Below are 21,878 nucleotides of genomic sequence, written 5' to 3' on the forward strand. Positions count from 1 at the left end.
CAATTTTAGTCCAACATGACTTTGTTTTTTTTTTTTTTCTTTAAACCAAACCATTCCTTATGTAATCAATAGAGGACAGGACTGTCATCCCAGGATGGTAAATAGAAAAAGTTTGGAGGAATTTTATGAAGGAGGAATGCTAATTGAAAAGCAAAGAATCCACTTCAGTTCAATCTTAAAGAGTCAGATTTTCAGGCCCTGTTTGGCAGTGTCATATTACGCAGCGTAATAATAGGAAACATGCTACATTACATATGGTAAAACATGTCTTTTTAGGATAATCTTTTGAAAGTAAACCTTCATAAGGCTTGGCAGTTTACTTCCAAAAGATCAGGCGGAAAAGTAGTGTCTTACACAATGTAGGGGGACATGGCAAGATGATTTATTGCGTAATAATCACACTGCCAAACAGGGCCTCAGATTTTTGTGATCTTCCAAAAATTCCTGCTGGTCCAATTTTCAATATTTTCCTTTGAAAATTGGATGAGGAGGTCCGCACCATTCTCCTCTATCTCCAACCCAACTTTTTGCCTACAGTGAGATGGATGTACAGGAGGTGCAGCCGTCCAAAAGTCGGCTACGCCAAAACTGGCCAACAACTTGCGCAAGTCCCTCCTTCCGCGACCAGGGCTGCCCGCCCCCCCGCAGAAGAGGGACTTCACAAGTTCGGTTGCGCGCGTGTCTATTCCGCTGAGCCTCTGCATCCAGAAGAGCCCCGCTTCAGATCCAGAAATATCCGCCCATCTCCGCAGGTTTTGGAACCTCAGGTTTCAGATATCTGGCTTGATCCGCGGTCCCTCGAGAGATATCCCGGATTATCTACCGGATATCCCACGCGGGATACTAGGTAAGGGTTGAAGTGTGGATTTTGTTTTGGCAAGATGAAGAAAGGCGAGGAAGAGAAACAAGGGGGAAGAGGTGTGGATGGGATTACGAGTCAGAGCTGGGATATTTGTATAATGATTCATCTTTTCTTTTTCCTGCCAAGTCCCATTTATTCTACAGCCCATCACCATCACCGTCGCCGTTGAGGAGTACCAAACAAACAAATAACACAAGTCAGAGTCAAGGGTTGCGAAAATGGGAGGGAATGGGGACTCAACGGAATCGACGACGCCGATGTACAGCAATCCAAATGGGATGAGCCCCAAGATGAGGAGCGTGTTGCGCGCATTCCGGGGCGTCCATTCGTACGTCTTCATCACCCCGTCTCGCATCGCCGCATACCGGTCGACGTGCACGTTTTTCTACACAAACACCAAGTTTTGCATCCGTTGGTATCGGGCTTATTTTGATGGTGCCTAAGGTGACTTCTAGGAGGCGGGGATAGAGAGCTGAAGACGCACTTTTAAAGCCTCTGCAAGCCCGCCGATCGTAGCAAAACAATCGTCAGCGAGAGAGAGAGAGAGGGGGGGGAGGGAGAGAGGGAGCGGAGGGAGAGTCGGGACTGACGGAATCCATGATGTCCTCCACCCATCGTTCGTTCGTTCGTTGTTTGGGGAGCGAGGAGAGACGGTGTATATCGGTCGAGTGGTTGAGTGCTCAGTGCGAATGTGGGTGAGCCTCAGACCTTTCCGGAGCAGTCCGCCACTCAAAGTAATACGGGGGCCCATTCGCTCAACCGTCCCCGGTCGGGTTCGTTCCGGGGGCCGGAGCTTTTGGGCTCGGGCGGCCAAAAGCGGCGCGGGCTGGCCCATGGGCGGCCGCGGGTCCGCACTCCGGAGGAGCTGGCGGGTCGGACCCGGATATCTGGGTCTGTAAGTGCTCAGACAGCCAGAAGATGCCCCATCAATCTTGTCTACATACCCCCACTGGGAATCACAATGCCATCTTGGTCAAGAGACTTTAACACAAGGGCATTTTTCTCATCACTTGATGCCCTGCACCATTCCATCATTGATAGCATTAGCTGCTGACATGTCTGATGATGGTGCTTTGTGGTGCAAAGAAAAACATTCAGGCTTCCAAGAAATAAGTGTTGAAAGGCTTGAGTACATAGCTTAGATTTAACCTATCTTGGATGGTGAGACTATCAGCTCTGTTCAAACTTGACATTGGGAACTGTAATTATAACTTTAACAGGTTTATGGATACAATTGTATACACCAGTTTCACATCAAGATTCAGGTGTTTTTGAGTATTCTGAAATTTAACTGAATGAGTTAGCATAAATTTTACATAAAAATTTCTATGTGCCATGAAAATAAAATTAAAATTCCTAATAGGGGGATTCATAATTGAAATGTACAAAACTTTAGGACAAGTTTTAAGGTGCTTATGAACAATTTTTTTTTTTAAATTTGAAGTTGGGTTCATTGATCAGTACCACTTGCTGTTGTGCATTTTACCACAATTTTGAAACTTTCATCAAGGCCTCAAATTTGGCTCTGAAGTTTTGTAAAATTTGATTTTGAACCCCCCTAATATGAATAGGGCTAATGTGTGTCATGCTTGTTTATTTCCTGCAGGTGACCTTCTAATAAAATGCTGAGTGAAAAAATAACTGAGTGGTACTCAGTTGCAGTGACATTCCCATGAGAACAAAACATCAGTTAACACAGTGACAGGATACTCTTCCAGAGTACCTCATCAGTTCTCAAACTTAACACAAGTCCCTCCCCGTGCTCACAGGGCGTGAGAATCCTCCTGCTTTTTTTTGGGGGGGGCACTTTGTTAAAATTAAATCCGGAGGTGGGAGGAGTGGACAAAAGGAAAAAGAGATTGGCTTGACCAATACTATATAACAGACAAAGTCTGAAGAGGACCAATATGATGTACTCAAAGGGGCCAATGTGCCTTTGCAGATAAGACAGTGAGTGGGCTGAAGTGCGCACACGGGAACAGGTGGTCAAGAATTATGTTTTTAATTCCTATGTAGTCTGTTTGGTTTTAAATAGACTACATACAAGGTGTTCAAGTTGTTGGCACAAGTTAGAGAACACAATGAAAAAAGGAATAAATGCATAAAGGAGATGACATGTTTGTGAAATGGTAAAAATATGGTATTCAAAATTGCATATGCCACTGTTTACATAAAATCATAAAGCCCATTTTGGCTGGGAGATGTCAGCGTGCATAAAACTTAAAGTGACATCTCCCAGCCAAAATTGCAGTTTATGATTGTTTTATGTAAAAAAATCTTATGCAATTTTGAATACCATAAAAGGAAAAGGGAGAGCGGTGACCAGTGAAATTCCAACACACTTGTGCCTAATGACCTACATTTGGCTTGAGGCTGTCCAGACTCCAGCAAAATGTCTAAAAAGTACTTCTGACCCACATATCACCACATACCCATCTGATTTCTTCACAGCCTCTGGCAAAATTAGAATCAGCATCTATTTATACATGTTACCATTTATCCCATCAAACTTGTATCCTCATGCCTTGAAAGTAATTGTGATGTAAAAACTGCCTTGAAGTTGAGATGTATTGTGAGCCCAAAAAAAGGATACAGCCTATATGTTAGAACTGTGACTTTTATCTTTAAGAACCAAAACCAGAGACTAAAACAGAAGGTAAGAACAATGAGAAAGATTGGATGAAAGAGAAGATAAAGGGTACCCGGGTACCCGGCGCAGGTACCCGCCTGTCTGACTGTTGCGCTAACAGTTGGACCTAATCAATGGGTCTTGGGACCCAATCATTGGATCTCACAATCAATGGGTCTTCAGGCCCAACCAATGGGTCTCGGGACCCTATCAATGGGTCTTCAGACCTAATTCATGGGTATTTGGACCCAATTGATGGGTCCATGGGTCTTTGGACCCAATCAGGTCTTGGGACCCAATTGTACCTGCGGGCCGCGCGTACTTGCATCTTGCACCCGGGTACCCACTTTGCGGGTGCAGGTGCAGGTGCGGGTGTCTGATTTTAGTGAAATTCTGTCCAGGTACCCGCACCCATGTGGGTACCCGGGTACAAAGTGCCATCCCTAAAACAAACCCTGAGCAACTGTTAATAGAAAATGATGGACAAAATAATGTTGATGAGGCTGGAGAGATTGGGCCAGAGACTGAGATGGAAGTGAGGAGGATTAGTGGACTTGTGAGAGAAGTTGACAGAAACATCAGGAAAAATAAACCCTATAATATAGGTAATAAAGAGTATTGGGGAAAGGAACAAAGTGACAATGATCCAAGACTGATGACTGATGAAACAAGATGGAAGGTTAGTGTTATTGACCAGGAACTGAGGAGTGAAGCCAAGAGGATGAGTGACTAGGAAATGTGGATTCATTTCTCACCAAGTTGGAAGCCACAAAGGCTGTCCAGAGTTAAGGCTTTTCTGAACAAGAAAGAAGAAAGCCAAGCTGAGAGGGCCGAGGAGAGAGTCGTCTTGATCTTGAGTTTGTTGGAATAGTGATTGATTGTTGGATAGGAGATGAAGAAGGTTTGGTGATGAGACACATTGATGAGTAAGAAGGGGAATGACAAGGCAATACTAGAACAAGGCATCCAATTAGGTTTGGTTTGATGATAAACCTAGACATTTGCTGCAAGGTACTCGCCGCGCTGAGTGCTGTCTAATGAATTTCAGCCAAGAATTCAACACTATGTGGGTTTGCTGATATGCAGTAATACCACATCACCCATCTGATGTGGAGGGAAATACTTGAGCTTAATTTTCTGCGGGCAATTGACCATCCAGGCCAGCCTGCAGCATAGAATGGTACTTGGACCATCTGAGGCGCGCTGAGTGCAGTGTCATTGCCAAATCACTGCCTGCGTTCAATAACATGTTTCTCTCGCAGAAATTTATCTGATTTTTTTAAGCCCTTCCCCTTTTTTTGATCTGTTTGTACTTGTCATAAGGAGGACACTCATCAATGAGTTAATTTGACGTATAACTCACTGTCCATAGGATGCACTCTCAAGTTCCTGTTTTACAAATTTTAGCTCCTCAATTTTGCATAATATTTTCATCACTTGAGCCCATACACAATTCCATGCTGGGTGACTGTTGGACTGTCCAACGGGATTGATACATTAACCACCACCACAATTTGAATTATTTCAGAATAACAAGAAACACATTAGGGGGGTTCACAATACAATAAAAATAACAGGTTAGAGTCAATTTTAAGGCCTTTATCAACAAATTTTTAAAAATATGGCAAGATGTACAGGATTGGATGTCCCTGAAGATCAGAGCAATTTCTTCATTTTTTGAAAAATTGTTCATAATTAAGGCCTTAAAATTGTCTCTAAAGTTTTATTTTTAACCTATTGTGAACCCCCCTATTGCAATGTTTTTTTTCTACATACCATATAGTTCTTTTTGTATTTTAAAAATCTTGGGTCATACTTCAGTACACTAACCCTTGACTTGAAACAAAAAGGGCACCCTAATCCTGTTTTCTTGGTCAAAATGAGTCTAAGAACAAAAAGAAACATTCAAGTTTATTTTGCTGCTGTAATATTTTTTGGGGAATTGAGATATTTGGGAGTTCCCGCAGCCCTGGGCCACATGAGCTGGCTGCTATTCTCCGCTCTGCTGTTGAACTGGTGTCAGAATCATTGGAGCCTTAGTTCCACGGTAGATATACCCGTCAGGTCCCTCTCAGCGTTAAATTTATTAGGCGGGCTTTGGCAAGTTCAAATAACTAGGAAAACTTATGGTCTTCAAAATCACATCAGAATTTTTTTACATAAAAACATAAACTGCAATTTTGGCTTATATAGTCTATAGATTCATAAACATAGAATCCCTTTATTGTGGATGAATCTATTTGCATTAACTTCCTGCACTGGTCAGTTTGAATTCAGCGGGTGAAAATGGCAGGCTGTACATAAATAAGTACATGTGCCATTTCTCCGAACCGCATCTTGATTCTTAGAAAGGGCGGATATCTACAAGTCTTTGAAAGGGACAAAGTTCATAAAAGGCGTCGACAAGCGGTATTCGGATATTGATCACTACAAGCTGCTGCAGTCTGGGGGCACGTTGGGGCCAGGCCAAGTGGCTATGTACACGCGTTGTCCCGGCCTTTTTCCGGGCCTCAACACCGGAGAGGGGAGATCATGTACTGGCTGTAGCTTCTTCATCTTGCATGCTTGGGGGTGTACTTTACAACCTTTGTCTGAGATGGTTGATGAGATCAGGCTCGGTAGGCTGTCTGTAAACATGCATCGCCAATGTGCGCGTGTGGTTCAGTGGGTTCGACAAAGGCAATTTGTTGTGTTGTGTTCAGTTTGGATCACAAAGGGGAACTTGGTCCGAGAAGGGGACGCGTCATGATGAATCAGATGGAACTTTCCAAGCCCTGGTCTGGGCGATCTGCCGGCTGCGGATCGATCGACAGAGCAAACATGTCACAGGCTCGCGGGCTGGCTGGCTGCGGAGTGGTCAGCAGCATGGGGGGCTCGGGTGTTTTGGGGGTCTGGCCTATATAAACCATCGCCCTTCGCCCGCCTGCTCCCCAGCACTCTTCGCTCTGAAACCCAGAAAAACGAAGCGTTTCCCCCGCTTGACAGCCTGACCATCTTCTCAAACTGTACGGACGAGTCTTCTCTCTCCCAACCCCTCCTCGCCCAGTTGAACGGTCAACGAACCTCTTGCTAAGCGAGACCAACAACCGTTTGATTTCTCTCTCCCTCTCCGCATCACTCAGAATTCAAAATGGGCAAGACCACGCTCTTTGTTGCTGGCTTCGGCTCCTTGAGAGCAAAGGAACTCGCCTACGAATTTGAACGGTCAGTCTCATCCATACCTCCCCTCGCCCCCGCAACCGACATCCTCACTCACTAGCCTCCGCCTTCCCTTCACTTTTCACAGCTATGGACGTCTGGTCAGATGCGACATCCCAGCCGCCAAAAGCTCGACTGCTAAATCGTAAGTCGGAATCGATCGTACCGCCCCTTCATATCCTGTCATCTCCAGCTTTCGACTGCAAACCCCTTCCCAACCACCTCCGAGCGCCGCCTCCGTTCGGCTCCACGGCATCATCTGTGTCTGCCCACACTACCTACCTGTCGTTACCCAGACGGACTCCCGTTCATCTACGTCGTATCATCGTCACCCTCCATGTCGTCTCCAGCAAAAAAAATGGCTTACCCCCGCAGTCACTATGATCTGATCACGTCGGAAGCCGAGGCCTCTGATCTCGAATCGTTATCAACGATCCATCTCCCTTCGTTCTCCCTTCGAGCGATCTCATCGTCCCCTCTCCCTGCGATCGATCGTTTTCGTTCTTCACACCCTCCACCACGGACGAGTGCCCCTGCTCCCTTGGCCCGACAAGAACGTCAACACTTACGAACTCGTTTGTTTCTTCTCTTCCTTCGCCCCGCGCCATCTCTCCTCCCCTCGCTGCCCTGTCATCCATCTTGCTTCATATGTGGGGGGATGCCTCTCCAGGTATGCTTTTGTTGAATTTGAGGATGAGAGAGACGCGGCCGATGCGTATTATGAGATGCACGGCCGTCGTCTTGATGGCGACACGTTGAACGTACAGGTAAGCACCCTCTCACTCGATCACTTGCTCTTCTTTCTGCCACCGTATGACCACTGACTTGGCGTGTCTCCTCTCCCCAACCTGACCAAAGTGGGCGAAAAATGCCCCGTCGTCTTCTTGGCGTTATGAGCGTCGTGACCGCTCTCCTGTCTACCCTCGTCGCTCTTACAGATCCCCCTCCCCCTACCGAGCGCGTAGCAGTCGTCGCTCTCCTAGTCCCTACCATAGTCGCACTTCTCGCCGTAGTCGTAGCCCGTTACCTCCCAGACGTAGCCCCACCCCTCTTGACAAGGTTGATGATAGAGACAGGTTGCCGAGTGAACGTCCCAAGGACCACAAGGACGACAGAGATGACTACCATCACTCACGTCCTGCCCACGACGAGCCAGTAGTCAAGAGCGAACGTGCCATCAGTCGTTCACCCAGAGACGCCTGAATCACCTGTCAATCGCTAAAATCTTAACCCACCTCAAAAAAAAAACTTACCAACCCATGCTTGTCAGCTCAAACTCTCCTCACTTTTTCCTCCATACTTGGTAGTAATGAAATACGTTTGATTCCCCTTTCGATGGAAATCTATACTTGCTCCTTGCTGAGCGTGTGTGGTGCCAATTGAAATACGTCGATTTCTTGTCTCTTCGCGTGCGTCAGATGCCTTTTGACACGGCTGAAATAGATGTGTAGCTTTGGCAAGGGGTGATTATAAGGCCCTTGAAAGGGTCTGAACTGCATCTGCATAATGAGCTGCTCGAAGTTCGCACTTAGACAGCTGCTTCAGCACTTTGAAGCCAACTCTGGTTGAGTTGGAGCCTCGCTGACCACGGCCAACCACGGTCTTGACCATTTGGTCGAAGGGCACTGATCCAAGATGTGACTAACTAATCGAGGGAAAGTTGGCGCGTGAGTGGACATGCGCGTAACGCGCCCCAGAAAGCTGGGGTATTATGGTTCTTAACCAAAATTGGGAAGATATTTACATAGGACGTCGCTCACCAAGTGGAGGATTTCCTGCCTTGGTAGGTACACAGCTCAACTGTGCCTCTTGGTCTGATTTTTTCTCTGCGAAGGGGATGAAGAGGACATTCCACAGGGGGGTACATACGCCAGGTGGAGGGGGGTTAGGTCGCCGAAACCTAACCCAACTGTGCATGTCACTCGGCTTGAGGCTGGCGCACCCACAAGCCTGCCGCTGGACCCCCGCGAGACGCGTCTCCGGAAAACATTCTAAGAACCCGTGCCTCCTGACCATATCATCCCCCAGCAAACCACACCCCGATTCCCCAGAAACAAGAAGTATTATCAGCATGTCCACATTATTGTAAGCGATCAATCTGCTCTCATTTTCATCCTCTGCTAGCCCTTCAAAGCTGACACTGATTCCTCCTCCGTCCTTGCCAGCTCTGCGGTCGTCAAGCCTGACAAGCCTCTACTCTATCTTTGCGATGAGAGCACTCTGATTACCAACATTGCGGTTTGCCCCATCGCCACCAACAAGAAGGCTGCCAACGCGAACACAATCGCGCCTTTTGTGACTGTCCTTAAGCTGCAATACGAAGGACCCGTCATCGAAGGTGAGAACGATGATGAGGACGACAAAGAAAACGTCGCTTCCGCCAAGTCAACCCCTGCCAAGCTTGACAAGAAGCAAGCCAAGAAGGGACAAGAACCCAATGCCAGTGACGATGCGGCCGACGCTGATGACGACGATGATGATGATTCGGATTTCGCCGACATCGACATTGAAGCCAAAGAAGTCGTTGTTGGCTCTTTTACTCCCAATGTGTGTACACATTTCCGTTCTGGGAATCTCTCTGACCTCTTCTGATCCAAGTGACACTATCTACTTTATCCCTCAGGTTCTACAAATCAAGACCGAACTGTACCTTGCGCCCCACGACCAATACCGCTTTTTGATCTCTGGTAGCCAGGAATACGAAATCCATCTCCTAGGTCGTTACATGCCCGACTCTCCTGACGAGCCCCCCTCTGATTTCGATAGTGACGAGGACTCAGAGGATGAACTAGGTAAGCCCTCGTGTGTTATTCCCATTTGTTCAGCCACACTGATCTTGACTTTGTCTACCTTCGGCCATATTCCAGATGACATGTATCTAAACGAAATCTCCACTGACGAGGAAGACGGCGACGGTCCCAGAATCGAGGAGCTCGAAGACGATGACGAGCCAGCCTCCAAGCAAACCAAGGCAGTCAAGAGCATCACTGCAGCTCCCGCCAAAAACGGAGCCAAGTCAAACAAGCCCACGGAAGAGAAGCGACCAAACAAGAGACCTCTCGAAGACACAGCAACCGACGCGGATGTCTCGATGGCCGACAGCACGGCCGACACCACAATGGACGGCCAACCCAAGCTATCCAAAGCGCAGCGCAAGAAACTCAAGAAAGCCCAGCAGACCGAGGCGGCTGGGGCCAAGGAGACCAGCGGGGAAGCCAAAGCGGCTGACCCCAAGAAGTCCCCCGCACCCAAAGAGGCCGCCAAGCCCGCCACTCCTGCGCCCGTCACCCTCCCCTCGGGCCTGAAGATCATCGACACCAAAGTCGGCCAGGGCGCCGATGCTAAAGCCGGCCAATCAGTCTCGATGCGTTACATCGGTAAACTTAATAACGGCAAGGTCTTCGACTCGAACACCAAAGGCAAGCCATTCAACTTCAAACTCGGTCGCGGTGAAGTCATCAAAGGATGGGACGAAGGTGTCAAGGGAATGAAGTTGGGTGGCGAGCGCAAACTGATCGTCCCTGCCAACCTTGGTCAGTCTCTTTTTTTCATCACACTTTCACAACACTCTACATTACTGACGTTTTGTCCATCTGCACTTTTATCCCAATTTAGCTTACGGCAAGAGCGGAGCACCCCCGGACATCCCGCCCAACTCGGTGTTGACCTTCGAGGTGAAATTACTAGCCATCAAGTGATGGTCATAGCCACTTCCATTCCCCGTTGCACCGAGAAGCATTTTCAAAATATGTCCATTTTTGCATACCACACATCTGATGTACTTCCCATCTTTCCAATCCCTCGAGCTCCCCCTAAGACATAACCCAAAAATCGTTCCCAAATCCATGTTCCGTTCAGGAGGATTATGCAAATATACCATGATGCCAATTTTGTTAAACTCTTTTTCTCCTCATGATCGGCTTGAGACGTTGCCCCACAAGGCGGTGACATCGAGCTCTTCACTGCTTGGAAATAAGCTCAACCCGGCTACATAGAAGCCTGAAGCGATTTGAGGCTTTTTGAGCTACATACTATCCTCCTCCACCGGTGCAGGTCACTGTGTCTCGATCGAGCGGTCTTGGCCGAGGAGTTGCAAGCTCGAGTCTGGCAAGACAATCCGACCGGGCCGATAAACGACCGGTCTTCTTTGTGAGCTGCTCTTCCTTCCCACCTTTGCCCTTCGTCTCCGTTTCTTCTACTTATCGTCTTCCTCCCCTTTGCTACACTCTGTGATCTACTTCAAAACCTCCGCTGGTGGCAAGCACCTTTGGACAATTAAATTCAAAGTTGAGTTCATCAACCCAGCTTGAACATAAAAGAGAAATACGTTTATTTTGGTTGAGTGTCTTCAACAAAGTAGGTGTACCATGAGGAGGGGCCCAAGACAAGTAAGAACTTGTGAGAAGTAATTAAAGGGTTCCAGAATTTGAAGAATCATGACCCATCTGGACAACAAGTGGTTTGTTTCCAACAATGCAGGCCACTCTATTTTTGCATACAGCTCACATCCAAGCAACAATGACTTGGCCTTGTTGGTAGCTTTACTCAATCAGCAAGTGTCATCTTTTGCTTTTCCAATTGTGCAGAAAATCTCATTGAAAAAACATTTTGGGATGTATGGTTTGACGGGATTGTACACAGTGCACTGGAATTTGCGTGTGATCTTTGTATTGAGGCCTAACTGGAATCATGCAGTGATCATTCCTCATTGCTTGAAAGATTCTTGTTGAAATCAGTAACTTGTTCAGTGGTGCTGTCAGCAACAGCCAAAGGCCACATCAAAGGCATGGGTGCCAGCCAAGGGCGCATTGAGTTCTTATACATGGTATAAGATGTTTGTGTCATTGCGGTGTTGGAAGCAACATGTGAAGGGATTTGACACAAAGCCACACTCAAATGATGGCAGAATTAGAGGGCAAGTTATCCAAAATCAGTTCACCTCATATCATGTGCTTGTGATATTGCAATAAATCAGTTTCATTTTCAGGTTGTGATATGCAGAATTTTTTGCATCAATTAAATCTTGATAATTACAAGATCTTCTGTCTTTGGAGTTTGCATGGTATTTTTGGGCTTACAATAAAAATAGATTTCTATTCTTGGATGCCATTGCTCCTTATCATTGTGATGACAAACAAGAGAGTTTAAACAGATTGAAGATAGTGGCTTGACTGTTTGGCCAATTCTTGAAGGGATACTGTTCTGCTCTTCATGATTTTATTCTCAGCATTAACAAGAACACAGTTTGTATTCTAAATTTCACCTTCCTCTGCAGGTTATCCAAGAAAAGCAAGAACATTGTCCAAGCAATCAAGTGTGGGTCCTGGCAGGACCCAGGACTCCTGGGAGGAAGCCAGCCCCTTGTGAAAGCAGCCAAAGTAAAGGCTTTCTCAGCAGAAGATGAACAGGAATTTACAGGTATGTGCCAATGTCACTAATTTTGAATTTTCTCTTTGAAACTGATTCCTCAATTCATGCTTCTAAGGCTTTGCCGCCCTCCCACAAGACATCAAACGTCCATTGCAATTTCCGACACCCTTGAACATTAGTGATGAATGTATTGAAGAACTTCAACACTGCAAAACTTGAGACTTTGTTTTTCTGTTAAAAGGTTTGCTCCAACCCAGATACTATGCGATAAAATTTGGAGAATTATGAGCCCAAAAAGGTCTGGGACCTGGATGCTAATGTTGACAAGTTGGTACAGTCAGCACCTATTGGCACCGCTTCGGAGAGGGCTAGGCTCATGGGAAGTTACTGGGCGCAGCAAGGATACCGTTGTTCATGGACTCAACGGAAGTGACCAAGGTTGCAGTCCTCCCCTTGCCCCCTTGGCGAGAACTCCGTGGGAGCAAAGGTCTTCTTTGTACAGACGGCCTGGTAACATTGCGACGGCTCAAGGCGGGATATGCGAGGTTGTCCTGGAGGAGATTAATAGGCTCGATCTGAGCAATATTGCCTTCAGCTTTTCTCCCCAGGCTCCAACCATCACTCAAACCATCTTGAGTCTTTTCTCTCTCATCTTCAGCCGCAACACCCCCTCAATTCTTCTGCCCTAAGAAACAATACATACATATGAGGTACTTATGCTTTTAGCCATGAAGTCCCATTCATATATTCTTTACGCATACCACTTACTCACACCTCATAGAAAATGCCAAACGAGTTGTAAATTACGCAGGTGAATCAAAAATGGTTTTCCATAGATGGAAAGGGGACGAATTCTATTGCTGATCCGATGTTGTAAAGAATTTTCCAAATTTAAATTTAAACAAATCACTATTTTTTGAAAAAAAAAGAAATCATCTATATGCGAGGGAATGATAAAAAGAGAACATATATTGCTGCGAGTGATTAATTCTGCATGTAGAGCGCTAAAGCCATCGAGGCTCACTGGATAGGAGCGGCGCTACCGGCCCGGGGACGCAGCGTCACTGAGGACTCCAGAGAAAACGATTAAAAGTGAGCCGACGGTGCTAGTGCCTGGCTAATTAAGAAGACCAACCGCGTTGGTTTAAAGTTTGTAGGACGTCTGATTTCATGCTATAAGTATGCGAGCCGATCTTGGGGAATTGACGAGTACGAACGAGGTGGATGTAGGATCGAATGATCTGAAGCGAGACGTCGAAAACTGGATTGAGGGAGTGCTTATCGAGCCTGACGGAGGAGGAGAAGTTTGGGACGAATTTTGGTTTGATGTTCTTGAGTTGAGGAGAATGTGAGGCGAGTGAGCCGATGAGGTCGCTGGTCACCAAGACCTGTCCGTCAGTCTCGGGGCCGGCACCGATGCCGATCAAGGGGACCTTGAGGAGCTTCTTGAGATGACTAATCAGCTCGACGGGCACGGCTTCGATCACGATTCCGACGCAGCCTACGCGCTCGAGGTGGAGCGCATCGGCGATGATCTCCCGGGCCTTGGAGGGACAGTCGTGGCCTTGGACTTTGAAGCCGCCGAGACTGCTGGCCCGTTGAGGGGTGAGGCCGATATGGCCGATGACGGGGATCCCAAAGCCAGTCAATCGCTCGATCAGCGGTCCAAGCTCCTTCCCGCCTTCGATCTTGAGTCCATCCACTCTGGCGGCTTGGACGAGCCGGGTGGCCGTTCGGATGCCTTGCTCGACGCTCGCCTCGTATGTCCCGAAGGGCAGGTCGGCGATGAACAGCGGGATCCGATAGTTGGGCTCGGTCTTGAGACTGTCTAAGCCTCTGCGGATCGCTTGGAGATGGTAGACAAACTCGTCCACCCCAAGCTCGGTCGTGGATTGGTATCCGAGACAGACGTTAGCCAACGAGTCCCCAGCCAGACAGATGTCTATACCGCCCGGAAGCTCGCTACTCGGCCCTTTCTCCTCGCTTTCCGATGGGCTCGTCGCCATTCCTACCATCCTGGCCGTCGCGAAATCGTATGCGGTGAGCATGGTGATCGGGATCTCCTTTCGATATAGTTCCTTGAGCGTCTTGAACGTCACTAGACTCGACTTCTTTTTGTCCGCAACTGCTGGCCGGTCTGCATGAGTCGTCTCATCTGCCGAAACGGATCAAGTTCAAGCGTATCAGTCGCTAAATTTAAGAAGCAAGACAGGTAAAGATACAAAAAGAAGCAACTGACGTTGATCGATTGAGGATGTCGGGTCCAATGCTCGGGAGCTATATCGATGATAGTCGACCGGCGTTCTGCTCCAGGGACTCGTCCTGCTGAGAGAGTAGGTGGTCGTGGTCGTGTTGAAGGACTGCCGGCCGATGGTGGTGGAATGCTGAAATGCCCTTCGCAGGACCATCATCTCCAATGCGCCCTTCATCGTACAGGTAGGTTCTCGAATTTGGCCGTGCGCCCCTAAAGAACCTCATTTCTATGAATCGCCTTGAGGCTAATTCTAGATACATATTTAAATACAAAAAAAAATAACAGTTCCATGCGCACCTAGTCTTGCTCCTCCATGAGCCCCACATGCTTGTTATGCAAATCTGTACGACTTCAAACTTCAGATAAAAAAGTTTACGGCAACTTTGACGGTAACTTACGGTAAAGCCCTCATCATCGGACTGCCCCAATGTGGACACAGGGGGACACTTCTATGGCAAAACAGTCATAGGATGTCTTCTTTCGGGAAAATCGAAGGAGCGTCGGGGCCATGTGGGGGGCAACTTTCCACGACGATACAGTATCGGGTTGTGGTCTGTTGTGGTGGATGTGATGACGTCGTCCCCGATCGGGGGTGCCAAGGCCGAGGGGGGCTTGCCCGGTTCACCCGGTGTGTGAGCTCCACTTAAACTTACTTCTGTGAATTTGCCTGCAAGTTGCACCACTCAGCGACGACGCCCGCAGGCAACTCCCAGCCGATAAAGCCACCGCTTCCCTTACAGAAATGGTTAGTGCAAAATAATCCATATCTTTCGCGATGGGAAGATGTGCTGACCTCCCATTTTGTTTCGGACATTCTGATGGACGCCTGCTGATCGGCCTTAGTCTAATACTTTGAGGCCTTACCTGGCCTGTGTCAGAGCCACTTTGACGGCGGCGCTGACATTAGAAGACTTTGCTTCACAAGTAGGTCCACTTGTTTTTGTTCCCTTTTCGCATTTCTTGTGTGGCCTCAACTTTTGTTTGACGTGGAACGAATTGTAGGTCGTTGAGAGGCATAATCGACCAGAAATCGAAGCTGGGTTAGTTTTTGATCTAATTGCTTGATTTACCTCGACCAATCACGAAACCTAGAACCGATCCCATTCGATCAAAGATGGATATGCTATCCCTTCGTCGATATTGCTTCCTCACTTCCAGGGAGATCCAATCGACCACCAAACAACGCACCAACAAGCAAACGAGCAAAGATGCCTGATTTGACGATTGTTTCTGTGAACTAGGAAAACACCCGAAGTGCTTTTGACTCCCCTGTACATCTCCAGAACTCCGTCCGAATACGTCTTAATCGAACCATCAATTAATTCGGTGAGACTAAGCATCAAAATCAAACAAGCAGATGACATTGAACAAATCCTGTATGTTCTCCATTTGATCAACACATCCTTTTAATTCAATTCTCATCGAACCTTTTGTTTTCACGTTGTGACTACCTGTGTGATTGATATTCCATCACAGCGCAAGAGGAGTGACAAGATTTCTAAGTCTTCGAGCTGAAAACTTCATTATCTTGAGGAGAAAACCAATCAAATCATTCGATATCAGTTTTTTGATCACGTCGCGTAACATAGAATCGATGATCCGATTGAAAGTAGTTGACTTCATTATCCAGTTCAGTACTTTCTATGCTTGCCTATATCAGTGAGGCTACCCATTTTGATTGATGACTCACTGGTGCAATCCCCGCTATTCTTTTCTATTTGGTTTGTCGCAGATTCATGGAAGATGTTGATAGAGAAATCAGCGAGATGAAGTTAAGCTTGAACGCCCGTGCTAGAATCGTTGCTGAATCTTACTTAACTCAGGTTGAGTTTTTCATTTACTTATCCTCACTCTTCGCACCGTCAGGAATACTAACTTACTTGTTCTTGCGTATTTCTATCGACGGATCCTGCAACTCGTACATCCGTCTTCTCTACACTCGTTTTGATACCTCTCCACCAACAAAAAAACAAACAAACACCTGCCCATTTTACTTCAATCATCGATCATGTGCAGTTTGTGTAAAATAAAATCATGCCAAGTGTTTAATGTCATCATCAGCTATAAGGACAACGCTTCAGGTTCCACCTCGTCTAAATAAGATGAGAGTGGATACGAACTTGTAGAATCGATCTTCTGGATTCTGATTGATCATTGTGCCTGAGTCAAAACCGAGATGGCCAGCCTCGTGACCATTTCGGGGGTATCAGCAAGCTTGGTGAGGAGCTACATTCATCTCTGGGGTCACTGCATTTGAAAGGCGTGTACCTTTTTGGGTTTTAAAACCAATTGGAGCACTTCCTGTCAATCTGGAAAGTCAGATCTGAGCCAACAGATTTTAGATTTTGCAGGGAAATCTAGGTCCCCAAAGCTCCACAAAGTGATCCAGAGTTCCAGATGTCAGATTTCCCTGCGAAATCTGAAATTCCAGATTTAGGGCCTGTACCATGGGCCTCAATTTTGAAAAATTTCAACTTTTTTTGCCCTGTGCACAAAAACTGAAAACTAGTGGAGGGTTCAAATGTTGAAATTCTTCACATTTGGGCTCAAGCCTACATTTTGGCCAGGCTCAGTTTTTGTCCCAAGAAATTTTGAGGCAAATAAATTTGGAAAATTTCAATTTTCATGCCCTATGCCAATGGTACAGGCCCTTATTCAAAGTTCACAGGAAGTCCTCCATGCATGTCAATTATGTGTGTAACCTTTTTGGAAAAAAACTGCAAAAAAAATCAGATACCTAACTTACACACCTATATCAGGGGTTTCCGAGGTCCTGTCTAGAGATGGCCATTTGTGCCCGGGTACCCGCAACAGGTACGGTTACCCCCTGCAAATTTGTCCAATTTTGGACATATGGACCTGGACATGGTACCCGCTAGCGGATACTGGTGGTACTAGAGGTGGGTAGGATGTCATGGATAATGACACACCACAAGGGTGCTTGTCAGCTTGAAGGGCTGCCCTCCATGGAATAAACTCTAGGAGTAACACTTATATTTTACTGTGGCACTATTTTCTGAATTTACACGTAGATATTGCTACTAATGAACCTTAAAGGGATTTGCGAATTGTGGTGCGCTATTTTGCCCTCACGGTTTCAAGATTCAGTTTATGTAAGTTCTGCTCCACCTCAATATAGTGAGTGCTTTGTACCTCAAGACATTTCATGGTTTTCAAGATCAAGATAGTGGACTCTCTGTGGAACCTCACTGAAGATGACTTGGAAGGGGCACAGGAATTTGTGTAAACCCTTGCCAGGGATACCTGATGAAAGGTGGCAGGTATCTGCATTACGCAGGTGCAATATAAGCCTCACCAGTCCACCTGGAAGCTCCAGAGCAGTGGTTGACTTGGAGACAAAAGTCTCAGTCTTGAATGGAGATCTTAGATAGGCTCAGAATATCCTACAGAGATTTGTCACTTTCTGGAAATACAGAGATTTGCTACTTTCTGGAAAAAAATGGCATAATTTCCCCCTCCCCAAGGCAGCTTAATGAGTCTGAAACTCTGCAACCTGAGGTGACTTGACTGCAATATCTCCTCCTTTTATACCCAACAACCTCAGCCAACCCCATTGTTCTCATTCCCAATTTGTACTTCTGCTTTGCTACATAACAGTCAGTCCCAATGTATCATGTCCTCTTACTACTATTGGCAATTTTTATCTTTTTTTTTCTGGACTGACTCTTTAATGCACCACCAAGAACAATAGGATGAAGCTTGCCCTGTTGCAATTGTCAATTTATTGCTCTAACCAATTTGATCTTTGCCTGAAGTACTGGTGATTGCAAGTTGTTCACAAAACATTATATACCAACTACAACAAATCCATACAAACGGCCAAGTTGGTGTGTGAATTATCCTTTGATTGCGCCATGATTTCATTTGCTGCTACTCGGAACTCAGCAGTGCATTAGTCCTTAGGTAGATCATTGAGGAGATTACAAAGCAGAGACCTCAGGATTCACTGGGTGCCTGGAAGGTTGCCACCCAACATTGGTCATTTTAACAGGACAATTGCTTGATCCACTTAAAAATAATTTTTTCAACACTTCATCTACTTGCACATATCCAGTACCATGAAATCAAAATACCAAAGACTCAGAGTTATCCTTGGCTCAGCCTCTCCCTTGTCAGTCCAAACCTCACCCACTCAGCAGAGCTTGCTCATGAACTCTACTTCTCTGGTAACTTTGCAATACCCAGAGGCTGTGGAACAGTCTTGTACCCATCATTCCAAGGGTATATTGTGGGGAATCACACTTGGCGTCCTATCATCAAATTTAATGTTTGCTGCAGCAATTGTTTTGTTCAAAAAGTGTCTCAAAGTTCAACCAATTTTGTCCGTTGATGTCTCTGTTCACGCTTGAATGATAGCAATTGGGCCGTCAGAGACTGGTTGAGCCTCAATTCAGAGGCTTGTATCTAGTGCATGCTTGTCTACCATCCCCAAATAGCCCTTGGCTCTTTGTCCCAACAGTCTCATTCAGCTCCGTACCGGAAAACCCCGCCGACCTAGCATACTGCATCTTTGGAATCAGAGCATCAAATCCCAATTATTGCCCCCAATAAGCCATTGTCTTCAGCAACTTACCAGCCTTTTTCTGGTGGCTCCCCTAGGCCCAAGGAAATCCAGATTGGGAATTGCAAGTAGTGACCAAGCCCATAATCAGGGAGCGGAGTTTCTGCCAAGATTCCTTATTTTGCCTTAGGGCTTTAGCCTTTACAAGGAACACATTGATAGTTCCATCAATACAAAACCTGCCCCCCCCCCCCTCCCCTTGGCCACCAAGGCTGGAGTGGCCCGTCTTACCATTCAATTCAATGGGGATCAGGAGCTTCTCACAGCCTGTTAAGGAGCCGGAACCAGTGCTCCCTGAGATCCTAGCCCTGAATGTTTCCCACCGTCTTGGCCATCATTGGAGTACATACACCAGCCCACAAGAGCAGAGCATCAACCAAATGATTCTCAATTCACCAAAATCTTGCCATGACTCTCCAACCTTAAGCCAATACTTTCCCAAACAGGATAAGTCTGTCTTTTCAATTGGCAGCCAATTGGAATGAAAGTTGGACTATTTGACTACACACAAGAACACAAGTGACAAGAAATTTTCAAACTAGATGAAATTGTAACTTATCTACATTTTTTATCTAGCATATGTTCAAAACATTTGGTTTCATAGAATAAAAAGATTCTTTGCATTTCAATGTGTTTTGTTTTGATTTTGGTAGGGAAATTGTTTGATAATGGAGTTGAGGTGTTTTAGAACATTTTTGAGCTATGTATGAAATTTTCTGCGGTGCAGCCACAATTTACCTAGTCTTGTTGAATTTGACAATGATTTGTTTCAAAAGTTAGAGGACTTGCAGCTGAACTATATCAGAATTTGAACAGACACTCACAAAAAACTTACCTAGCAACTCAGGCTACTCACAGGGACCTGATAATTCAGTCATTGTAAATGATTGAGAAGCATTTACATATTGAGTATCCCCAAAATAGAGCTTAAATGATTCTTCAATACATACTTGTCACAAATCACAAACCACAGTCAAGATTGGTTTGAGCACCCTCAATTTTATCTGACAATCCCCACCTTTTTCTTTGCGAGAATTTCAACAAAACCAACGATCTTTGTGTGTGTGCAATAAGCCTACATTTAGTTTGAGTATCCTGAGGGAATATAAGATGTTATAGAGTAGCAGGAGAAGAAGGCCCAAATATCAGTAGATAAGCTATCTATTTATTTACATATTTACTGTTACAAGATTTTCAATCAAGCTGGTCGGGTTAAACCTGGTCCAGCAGACGTCTGAGGAAGCCAGAGACCGCCATCTAAACTCTTTGTCTTGGGCCTAGGAATCTTAGTAGGCAAGCCGGAGGCCTCGACGAGGTGAGCGCGTCTGTTACGTTTGCGAGACAAGCTACGTTGGTAATTCAAGGCGCCGGTTGGATTGGGCTCGAAGGTGCGAGCGCTAGCCGAATAATCCTCAAAGATCGAGCCGCTCCTGGCGTGTTGACGAAGGCGCGCTTCTTTCATGTATGGCGAGAGGTAGAAGAGGAAGCCAGCGACTAGTCCCAGGGTACAGACTACCGATATGATGATGAACGGAACCAACAGCCGATTGAGGCCTCTCGTATCCTCGCTTTCCTCTCTCGCGGAATCGCTGCTGTTAGCTTGTCCAGAGCTATTCGATCTAGAGCCTTCAAAAATCTCTCAGCTCTTTTGTCTGAGAGAAAGCATTGAAATTGATGGAGGTAAGGAGAAAATCACCTACTTGGATTTGTCGAAGCCAATGGGTTACTTTGACTACTCGAGTCTGATGTTGATGAAGGGTTATCCGGGGGAAAGAGAGTGCTTGTAGGAACTAGGTCTATGATGGATGAGGTGGAGGACGAAGGATCGAATGCTGTTGGGAGGGCGGCGCTTGAGGAGATGACGGAGGAGGCGAGACTGTTAGGAGGAAGGGTCGAAGGAGAAAGGCCTTCGCTGGTGGCAGTGACGAATATTGGAGCCTGAGGGCTGAGTGTTTCGGACAGCTGGGACGGCTGTCAGCCTAGGCGAGCAAGAGAAAACAGACAAGCGCTCAGAGATTTTAAGCAAGGCTCACGGAATTCGTCGCCAGCGGTAAAGCCACAGTGGATGTTGCGGGCAAACCGGCCGGCGAGGTTGATGGGACGACGTTGTTGGTCACCGTCAGCGTAACGGTGGCGGTGACTGTCTGAACAGTTCCCGGAAGCTGTCGGCGTCGCAGGATGGGTCGCTTTGACCCGTGCCGGTGACCGCTGTCATCGAAGCTCAAGCTCGATGCCGTCGATAAGAATTCTTGGGTTCTATTAAGGAGGCTACCAGCATTCAAACTAGCATAAATCAGATAGAACAAGTTGGCGCATATCATCAACCAGAAGAAAAAAGGCATGACATGAACAAGTAATGAGGCTAATGAGGATGCCTAAAGGACTCGATAAACATGAACCAAGTTGGACACCTGGAACTTGAACTCCAGCGCGGAGCTCGTCACCCTGGTCCCTCGACGGCCATATTGACTTCGTGCCAGGCGACAGCAGACGAGATCCTCAAGCATTTTTAATGTGCATCCATTGCCGCCCAATTTATTTTCGCTAACAACACCCCCAACTTCAAGCACCCAGAATCCCTCGGTGCTAGCGAGGCTTATGGCATATATGAGTCGTCTATGGCATCAGCCTCGCCAGGAGAGCATTAAACTGACACTCACCTCAACCCTTAGCCAGATTTCCCGTGCGAGATATCCGGTAGACAATCCGGGATATCCGGTAAAGGACCGCGGATCACGCCAGGATCCGAGGTTCCCAAACATACGGATATGGTCGGACATCTGAATATCCGCGGATATTTATGGATCCCACATTCCTATACAATGGGCACACTCCTATAAGGGTCAGGTTTGACTTGGCTGTTGGTGGAAATTTGTAATGTTGGCCCAACCCAACAGACTGGCAAACTGTTGAGCTAGCCAAATGCATATAATGTGTAGTATGCTTCAATCAAAACACGGGTAATTGTTTAGCTAGTCTATGC

The 21,878-nt window shown here is 46.5% G+C and overlaps 6 protein-coding genes across 6 annotated transcripts; 3 read left to right on the forward strand and 3 right to left on the reverse strand.

The window, feature by feature from the left end:
* Nucleotides 1-930: 930 nt before the first annotated feature.
* PtA15_12A465 (uncharacterized protein) lies at nt 931-1,697 on the reverse strand (the record flags this gene model as incomplete). Its single annotated transcript, XM_053162076.1, has 3 exons — nt 931-999; nt 1,104-1,247; nt 1,449-1,697. 3 exons carry the CDS (start codon nt 1,695-1,697, stop codon nt 931-933), a joined length of 462 nt encoding a protein of 153 aa, XP_053026030.1.
* A 4,924-nt stretch (nt 1,698-6,621) lies between these two features.
* Nucleotides 6,622-7,892, forward strand: PtA15_12A466 (uncharacterized protein; the record flags this gene model as incomplete). Its single annotated transcript, XM_053162077.1, has 4 exons — nt 6,622-6,695; nt 6,778-6,834; nt 7,360-7,456; nt 7,548-7,892. The coding sequence occupies 4 exons, from the start codon at nt 6,622-6,624 to the stop codon at nt 7,890-7,892; spliced, it is 573 nt and encodes a 190-aa protein (XP_053026031.1).
* An 868-nt stretch (nt 7,893-8,760) lies between these two features.
* PtA15_12A467 (uncharacterized protein) lies at nt 8,761-10,387 on the forward strand (the record flags this gene model as incomplete). Its single annotated transcript, XM_053162078.1, has 5 exons — nt 8,761-8,774; nt 8,855-9,236; nt 9,313-9,481; nt 9,557-10,222; nt 10,305-10,387. The coding sequence occupies 5 exons, from the start codon at nt 8,761-8,763 to the stop codon at nt 10,385-10,387; spliced, it is 1,314 nt and encodes a 437-aa protein (XP_053026032.1).
* Nucleotides 10,388-13,180: 2,793 nt separating this feature from the next.
* Nucleotides 13,181-14,488, reverse strand: PtA15_12A468 (uncharacterized protein; the record flags this gene model as incomplete). Its single annotated transcript, XM_053162079.1, has 2 exons — nt 13,181-14,214; nt 14,299-14,488. 2 exons carry the CDS (start codon nt 14,486-14,488, stop codon nt 13,181-13,183), a joined length of 1,224 nt encoding a protein of 407 aa, XP_053026033.1.
* A 567-nt stretch (nt 14,489-15,055) lies between these two features.
* PtA15_12A469 (uncharacterized protein) lies at nt 15,056-16,414 on the forward strand (the record flags this gene model as incomplete). Its single annotated transcript, XM_053162080.1, has 7 exons — nt 15,056-15,058; nt 15,157-15,237; nt 15,316-15,353; nt 15,555-15,689; nt 15,790-15,942; nt 16,046-16,231; nt 16,330-16,414. 7 exons carry the CDS (start codon nt 15,056-15,058, stop codon nt 16,412-16,414), a joined length of 681 nt encoding a protein of 226 aa, XP_053026034.1.
* Nucleotides 16,415-20,093: 3,679 nt separating this feature from the next.
* On the reverse strand, nt 20,094-21,237 carry PtA15_12A470 (uncharacterized protein; the record flags this gene model as incomplete). The annotated part of the gene is made up of 3 exons (XM_053162082.1): nt 20,094-20,521; nt 20,596-20,857; nt 20,929-21,237. 3 exons carry the CDS (start codon nt 21,235-21,237, stop codon nt 20,094-20,096), a joined length of 999 nt encoding a protein of 332 aa, XP_053026035.1.
* Between the last annotated feature and the right edge of the window lie 641 nt (nt 21,238-21,878).

This window comes from Puccinia triticina, chromosome 12A (assembly GCF_026914185.1).
Source record: "Puccinia triticina chromosome 12A, complete sequence".
Lineage (NCBI taxonomy): Eukaryota > Fungi > Basidiomycota > Pucciniomycetes > Pucciniales > Pucciniaceae > Puccinia > Puccinia triticina.